The sequence below is a fragment of the Haplochromis burtoni genome, unplaced genomic scaffold (genome assembly GCF_018398535.1).
Source record: "Haplochromis burtoni strain Fernald_Lab_line unplaced genomic scaffold, NCSU_Asbu1 Contig_1634, whole genome shotgun sequence".
Taxonomy (NCBI): domain Eukaryota; kingdom Metazoa; phylum Chordata; class Actinopteri; order Cichliformes; family Cichlidae; genus Haplochromis; species Haplochromis burtoni.
The window spans coordinates 22592-30807 of NW_024583995.1; the positions used below are offsets into that span (position 1 = coordinate 22592).

The 8216-nt window shown below is 40.4% G+C and overlaps 2 protein-coding genes across 2 annotated transcripts; both read right to left on the reverse strand.

The window, feature by feature from the left end:
• Nucleotides 1-253: 253 nt before the first annotated feature.
• Nucleotides 254-6087, reverse strand: LOC102294582 (antigen peptide transporter 2). The gene is made up of 11 exons (XM_005952546.3): nt 5461-6087; nt 5132-5246; nt 4911-5041; nt 4606-4811; nt 3626-3823; nt 3376-3504; nt 2488-2676; nt 2214-2387; nt 1730-1889; nt 857-993; nt 254-595 (listed from the first exon to the last, which is right to left on the reverse strand). The coding sequence occupies exons 1-11, from the start codon at nt 6050-6052 to the stop codon at nt 398-400; spliced, it is 2229 nt and encodes a 742-aa protein (XP_005952608.1). The 5' UTR covers nt 6053-6087; the 3' UTR covers nt 254-397.
• Nucleotides 6088-6749: 662 nt separating this feature from the next.
• On the reverse strand, nt 6750-8216 carry LOC102294863 (proteasome subunit beta type-9; the record flags this gene model as incomplete). The annotated part of the gene is given in 3 exon segments (XM_005952547.3): nt 6750-7124; nt 7317-7458; nt 8075-8216. Coding segments are annotated over 3 exon segments (412 nt in total), but the record flags the coding sequence as incomplete, so codon positions are not given.

Consider the following 8216-nt stretch of genomic DNA (forward strand, 5'->3'; position numbering starts at 1 on the left):
TTATCAAATGGCCAAAACCATTAAATGTCCAGTGAAAGTTTTTAAGTAAATATGGGGAAACAATCCAGCACATTTAGATGAGGCTGTGATTAATTTTCTGTGATGTTTTTGGAGGGAAATAAAGTAACCTTTGATCTCTGATTAATGATAAATGAAGGTTTATGGCTTCATACGTTTGATCTTTATCAAAAGCAAGGAAATGGAATAACATTATATCATGAAGACATCTAGCCGAGAAAAAATCACACATATGTATAATTTAATCAAAGGTTTAATACCAATATTTACAAAACAACATATATTCAATATTTATATAACCTGCGGCTCGTTCTCTCACATCTGTATGCAGCAGAGTTTCACACACAAGGATCTCAGGACATCGAGCTTCAGCACAGACTCAGTTTCCTTCAGTGAAGAGCTCCTCTCTCAGTTTGTAGTAGCTTCCCTTCATGTCCATCAGCTCCCTGTGAGTCCCTCGCTCTTTAACTTTTCCACCACTTACAACAACGATCTGATCTGCGTTCTCGATGGTCTTCAGCCTGTGAGCGATCACCAGGAGGGTCTGGTTGGGGATGCTGGAGAGAGACTTCTGGATCTGTTCAGAGGTAGGAAGAAAAATTTGCAGATATATTCTTAGCCTAGCACCTGATGAACCCTTTTTTAGGTGAAATCACAGCTAAAGGATGTCGGACGAGACATTTATATAAGCTGTAAATACATGAAATTTATGGAATATAAATGATTAATAGATTAATATTAACTAGCATGTACAGTGAACCGTCTCCACTGTTTAGTCTGTAGTAGCATACTGCTTCAAATTTAAACATAGAGCTTTAGACGATAAATTATAGCATACCTTATTTTCACTGTCAGTGTCCAAAGAGCTGGTGATTTCATCCAGAATTAGGACCTGGGGACGTCGGACAAGAGCCCGAGCGATGGCAATTCGCTGCCTCTCGCTCTTGGATAACTGACCTCCACCTTCACCCACCTCTGATAAAAGGGCACATCAAAAAAATTTTACAGATTCAGGTATAATGTGCAAAACTGAAAAACAACTAGTTGCTCTCCGATGCATCCATCGGCATATGAATGTTACTTCATACTTCACTTAAGCATTAAGTGAAGTATGAAAGGATGAATTAAACATGTTGCATAAAGTGCAACATGTAGAAAAGTGCTATTATAAAAAACAGTCCATTTACAATATCCATCCATCCATTCATTCGCTTCCGCTTATCCTTTTCAGGGTCGCAGGGGGCGCTGGAGCCTATCCCAGCTGTCATAGGGTGGGAGGCAGGGTACACCCTGGACAGGTCGCAAGTCTGTCGCAGGGTTAAAACACAGAGACCAATCGCACTCACATTCACTCCCACATTCACACCTATGGGCAATTTAGATTGATCAATCAACCTATCCCCACAAGCTGCATGTCTTTGGACGGTGGGAGGAAGCCGGAGTACCCGGAGGGAACCCATGCAAACACGGGGAGAACATGCAAACTCCACACAGAAAGACTCTGGTCTGATGGTGAACTCAGGACCTTCTTGCTGTGCGGCAACAGTGCTAACCACCATGCCACTGTGCTGCCATACAATTTACAATATACTGTTTATAATTATTCCTTTTCATGCACAGAATGAATCTAAAGTCTTTTGCAGAACTTTGTACAAAGCAGGTCTGCATGCAGCCATGTGAAACAGCCTGCGAGGAAGTTAAAACTCTGTACCTGTATCGTAGCCTTTCTCTAACTGCTTGATGAAGTCATGGGCATTGGATTCTTTTGCTGCGTCCTTGATTTCATCCAGTGAGCAGCCTTTAAGCCCGTATTCAATGTTTTCTCTGATGGTGCCAGAGAAGAGCACTGGCTCCTGGTTTACCACAGAGATCTGTTAAACACACATAAGATGGTATACACCTTTATAGAATCTTCTTCACAATCCCATACAATATAACAATTTAACAAATCTCAGAAATGACTGTGGCTTTTCATTCTGTTATTTATAAACAGGAGACAGAAGCTCCCAAGGAAAAAATGGCATAATTAATGAGGAAGTCAAGTCAAGTTTATTTATAAAGCACATTTAAAAACAACCAAGGCTGAACAAAGTGCTGTACAAATATAAAATACAATAAAACACAAGTACATAAAACACCTCACTGATAAAACAATAAGTTAATACAGTAAGGAAAAAGCTCTGATGATGAATTACCATCTTGTGGAGGAACTGGTGATCATAGGATTTTAGTGGTTCTCCATCCAGCAGGATTTCTCCATCCTGAGGCTCGTAGAAACGCTCCAGCAGATTCACACAGGTACTTTTTCCTTCTCCAGATGGACCCACCAATGCTGTCATCTGACCAGGCTTCAGCTCCAAGGAAAAGTCCTGAAACAAGTGATTTAGAAAAGACAACAATGGCTATAGTAACAGAATAAATTGATAGCATAACCCCACACCCACCTACTCATTGACTCTGCATTCCCACCTGCAGCACTGTTTTGTTGGGGTTTGCAGGATAGGTGAAGTTGAGACTCCTGAAGCTGATGTGTCCTCTCAGCTGATCAGGTTGGAGTTTTCCGTCTGTACTGACCAGAGCCTTTCGGTCCAGGTACTCAAACACTTTCCCAGCAGCCCCCACTGAGTTCAGCATCTCACCAAAGATGTAGGTGAGCGTCTGGAAGGTTACAGTTATGGGACAAAATTGGGAAACATAATAACATGTGTTTTTAAATTGCATGCAGCCTGCATTATGTTAAATACAAAACCTTTTCCAACAATGGTATATTTAAAAATAGTGCAAGACTGATGAGATATCTTTTTGCTCTTGAGTTTAAAAGCTCTGTATCAACAAGATGTATTAGGTCATCTGACACTGTTCTTCTGTCCTGAAGATCACGTGAAAGTATTGTGAGGCTGGAGTTTGGTCTCATGTTCCAACAATAGTATTTAGTGTGTAGTCTGTTTATATGCAGTGCTTTTTATCTTTTTTAGCAAAGTAATAGATGAGCTTTAGAGCTGACCTGCCAATAATGAACTTGGGGCTCCGTGTCTTGCCCAAATCACTGAACCACTTTGTCATGTGTGATGTACTACTTGAGCCACAGTTGCATCACAGAAAATTAAAGAATAGCTTTTCAATGCTTTGAGGTTGTTTTGAAAGCAAACTCAAAACTTTAGATTTTTTTCTATTAACCTTCGATATTGAATATTGTATATAGGACTATGTTTTTGTGACTTTTTTCCCTCTTGAATTGAATATAGTGTATATTGTTTTCTTGCCTAGCTACAGAAATATTAATTTAATGGCTCCTTGTTTTTACACTTGTGATCACAAATGCTAACTAATAACAGTACACAAAGCATTGTGGGATACCCTGATGTTGTCTCCCAAGTTTGACTGGTAGAGGATAAAGGAAACCAGTTTTCCTGTGGTCATCTGTCCCCTCTGGATAAAAAGTCGGCCGTAGTATAACACAAAGACCTGCATAGCCAACCCTGTCAGCTGTAGACACACACACAGTGTTAAATATGGTGATATGCAATAAGTGGCTCATTATCCACTGATATGATCTCTAAGTGACACACAAATAAACAAACACCAAATAAAAAAGCAAACTTCTCACCCTCCGTGCAAGCAGGTAAACAGCACTGATAGTGGCACGTTTAGTCTTGAGGTTGTGTGTCTCCATCAAGCAGTTGTAGTAGCGGTGGGCTTCATGTTTTTCTGTGTTAAAGCTTCTTAGCACACGAATACCAGACACTACCTCATGTGCAGCTTCAGTTGATTGACCCATTGAGTCCTGTATTGCCAGGGACAACTTCTGAGGAAAGTATAAAAAAAGGAAACTTAGTTATTGTAAAAATAAATATCTCACCTCACAACAGTAATATTAATTTTGTTTTGCACCAAAAGCAACCAAACAAAATAATTATTGTAAGTTTATTCCTTATTACACCTAGACACATTTATATTTTCATTTAATCCTGAAGCAATTAGATGATTGCTTTCAAGTTTAGATTACTTGGTGAGTTGAAACAATTTCTTTCAAATATCATACACACACTAGAACCAGCCTATTCATTTCTGTCTTCTGTAATGGATATTTGTTTTGGTCTATATCTTTTGACTTATTTGAGCAACCCTACTAAGTCCTGATGTACTAAATAGAGGGCTTTCCATTGATATTTCATGTGTTTTCCTGCCAGGAAATCACAAAAAAAGTTCATGGGTAAGATTCTTTTTTTTCCTTGGTTCTCAGCAGGATATGGACAAAAGTATTGGATGACACCTGCTAATTTTTGCATTTATGTGTTTATAAAATCCACAGGTTTATAAAATCAAGGTCCTAGTCATGCAGTCTACCTTTAAGAATGTTTGTGAAAGAAAGCAACTCAGCCAAGTTGCAAAGCACTCTGCTGACTCAACAACTGTAGAGCTCCAAACATCTATCACAAAAACTATGCACTGTGCACAGGAATTTCAAGGCACAGGTTTCCATGACCAAGCAGCTCTTGTAGGTGTAATGTGTCATCGACCTAGTATTTTTGTCCATATAGTGTAAATCTCATGTTCATTTATCATCTCTTGTTAATCAGCTTTTACCTGGTAGTGTGTGTCATAGATGTTCTGTATGAGGCCGGTGATAGGAGTCTCCATCAGCACCAGGAATGTGAGCTTCCATGAGAGGTTCATCATTAGATAGATCATGCCCATTGTCTTGATGAATGTCCTCAGCAGCATGTTAACATTCAGACACACAGTCTCTCCCATCAGGGTGGTGTCTTTAGACAGTCTGGATGTGATTTCACCTGCAAAGAAAGGTTATTTTCATCAGTGCTGTACTTCTGTGCTATTACCTTTTAATTATTGTGTCTCAATAAACAAAGTTCTGTTTGTGATAGCAGTACCTGTTTTTGTGGTCCCAAAGAATCCAATTTCCTGTTTAGTCAATGCCCCAAACAGTAAAACTTTGATTCTGCATGTGAAGGAGCTGATGGCACAAATTAAGAGACCTCCTCTACAGCCGGCACTGACAGAACTAATCAATCCAAGAGAAAATTAGTTAGATGTTACTTGTAAAGAACAAACAGAGGGTAATTGTGGAGGAAAAACACTGTCTGCCTCATACCTTCCCAGAGAGTAAAGGCCCATGAAGAGGAGAGCAGACAGGAAGTCATTCTCCTGGTAATTACTTCCAAGGATGTCAATGACTCTTCCAGTGTAGAAAGGGATGAACATCTCACCTGAGAAGAGATCCACACAGGTGATATTATCACATTCACCAGTCAGGAAACATTGAACAGTTATAATTCATATTATCGTCATCATGAATATGTTTCTTGTGAATTCTAAAAACTCAACTTAAGGGCCTTAATGTTTCCTTTGTTGAGCAAACTATGTATTCGGTATTCATAATCAGCCTGCAGCATAATCGGCTCAGTACCACCTTTTACTTACAGATACTAGCCAGCGACAGGAACACAAGTCCCCCTAACAGCAGAGGATAGTCGGGTCTGAACAGTCGGACGACTCTCATGAAAAGCACTCTCGCCTTCTGTTTCTGCTCTTTGCCGGCAGCCTCTTCGTCGGTGTCCGGGATGGTGATCTCCCAAAACAGCGCAGCAGCGAGCGAAGCTCCGCTGAACATGAGCCAGCAGCGCACATCTCCCAGCTGGCCGCACTCGCTCTCCTCTCTGTAAAACGCGTTGGTCCCGGTCTCGAAAACCGCGGGCAGCAGACTATGAGCCGTTATAAACCGAATCAGCAGAGCTTTGGGAACCCCGAGTGTGAGCAGTGAGACACCGATAAGTGCCAACCAGCGGAGAGCCGCACAGAGCCAGAGACGCGTAAAGTGTCCAAAGACGCTGTGAAACACCGAAAATCCTGACGCATAAAACAACAAAAGCTCGACAGAAACTGATAAAGTAAAAGCAGCGACTTGGCGCATTGTTGTAGCTGTGATCGCTGCCATAATTCGGCAGTAGTCGTCCTCAAATGACCTGCTGCGTCGCAGGACCAGAGTTTTAGGTTTATATACTTTCAGTTTCATTTTCTCACAGGATGAGGGGTTTCCCTTAAATCCAAAATGCAGAAAGCAACACCAACTGAAGCAGGACTGCAGGACTGCTTCTTAATATCCCTTATATCTAGTTCTTTTCATTACTGCACATCCAAACTAACAACCGACGTTGTCCTGGATTGAACCTGCAACTGTAACATTCAGTGTATGAGACACTGAATGTTACAAATGTTAATATGATTGAATGTTACAGTTTATGTTCTGTAGAACATAAAACAGCCTTTAAAGATTGTTACTGTTGAGTGAAGAAAATCTGTGATTTGTTTTTGGAGAATTGTTTCTCGGACCAGAGGCCTTTCATTAAAGATGGTAATTTCTCTGTTATTAATTATAATGAGGCTTAAGGAACATCCGGGGTTTCAGCCACTCCCTTATTTACAAGTGGTCAACACATGCAGATAGATTCACATATTTGATTTGGCACAGATTTTTACACCAGATGCATTCATGACAAAATTCCCACTCAGGTTTGAACCAAGTCTTGTGTTAACCCTGTAGAGCTATGGAATATCAGGGGCTCTGAATATTTTCCAAATATTACCCATTTATTGTTTAAAAGATTCAAATAATGAGTCTTCAGCAAGTTTAAGAGGCTAAGGTTGCCCTTAATGATGAAGAGTAACAATATGTAATGTAATTGTCTTTTGCAGAGAAATCAAACATCATGTAAAGCAAAACTTATTTTTCAATTTTATTTCATTTGATGAAACAAAAATGTAATCAACTGTAAAGACAGGGTTTTATTAACATAAAGGTTTGTTGATATAAACTTGAAATACCTTTGGATATTAGTGAGATATGCAGCAACTTATTATTAAAGGTATACCGCTCCTTAATGGTTTCATCACAGGGTGAGTTAATTGACAGTTGTGCCAAAACTGTGAGCCACAGCTTCTGTTAAGACAACTAATGTGTTATTGGTCAAAGAAGGTGGGTAACTGATTTCCTAGAATCACTTTCTCCTCTGTGCCGTGTTCATCGATGGTGACGATGTAAGCCACGCCGCCGCTGGAGCCATCACGGTTCATTGCCAGAGAGAGAGCTACGAGAAAGGGAAATGAACAACACAATATTATTTTTACAACACAAGTTATTAACATATTTATGAGCTGTAACATGACATAATAGAGTAGGAGTTGTGAGCTGTCAGTATAAGAAACATCAACTGTCCGGTTTCCCCTGAGCATCAAATCATCAGAAGCCCTGTAGAAAAAAACAAAAGAAAAAATCTTACTGTTGACAACAAACTGCTGGCACTCCTGCTTGTTCATGCCTCTGCGATACTCAGCATCAACAAACCCGTAAACATACGAGCTGCCGGAGCCGCCGACTGCAAACGGTTGACGTGTCAGGAGCCCTTTCATAGTTGCAAACACCTGGAGGTCAAAGGGCACAGGAAAGGAGGGATTATATCACCAAGCAATGTCATTGTTTATGGATGATAACTAATAACATCAAGTGTGTTGGCTCATGAAAGCACCTAACAACAAGTAGCAGATGTTGCTGAACCATAAATGTATTAATGAAACTTTTCCCAGTGATCTTTTAAAGCAGGGGTGTCGAACTCCAGTCCTCGAGAGCCGGTGTCCTGAAACTTGTACCTGTCTCCCTGCTGCAAATACATCTGAATAAAATTAGTAGGTCATTAGAGACTCTATAGAACTTGAGTGCATGCTGAGGTGGCAACTCCTAACCCTACTCAAGTAATTTAAAGTGAAGTAAAGTGTTTGGAAAAATGTACTTCTAAAAGTACTTTTATTGCACGATGTTCATTCACTTATGAGCTGCTGTGACATGAATCAAATGGCTGGATTGCCACCTCAGCATGCAGTCAAATTACTAATTTTTACTAACTTTATTCAGGTGTGTTGCAGCAGGGAAAAATGGAAAAGTTTCAGGACAGCGCCCCTGGAGGACTGGAGTTTGACACCTGTGTTTTAAAGGCTCTATTTGTTCCTTTCAAACTGTAACCACCAACATGTGATTACTGACCTGCCCTCCATTTCTTCTGTCCCAGCCGGCAACAATCAGATGTGCTGACAGCTCCTCTCTGTATTTGTATGAGATGTTCTTCACCAGAGTGGCAGCTGAGCGAACCTGAGGGTCCTCACCAACCTCAATACTGACAGAAGAA

Excerpts from the sequence above, each read along its gene's own strand:
- LOC102294582 (XM_005952546.3), bottom strand. The coding sequence starts at position 6,052 with ATGAAACTGAAAGTATATAAACCTAAAACTCTGGTCCTGCGACGCAGC. Across the intron at positions 2,677-3,375 it reads ACTTGGGAGACAACATCAGG|ACGCTCACCTACATCTTTGG; the intron begins GTATCCCACAAT and ends GTAACCTTCCAG. Across the intron at positions 994-1,729 it reads AGAGAAAGGCTACGATACAG|AGGTGGGTGAAGGTGGAGGT; the intron begins GTACAGAGTTTT and ends CCCTTTTATCAG.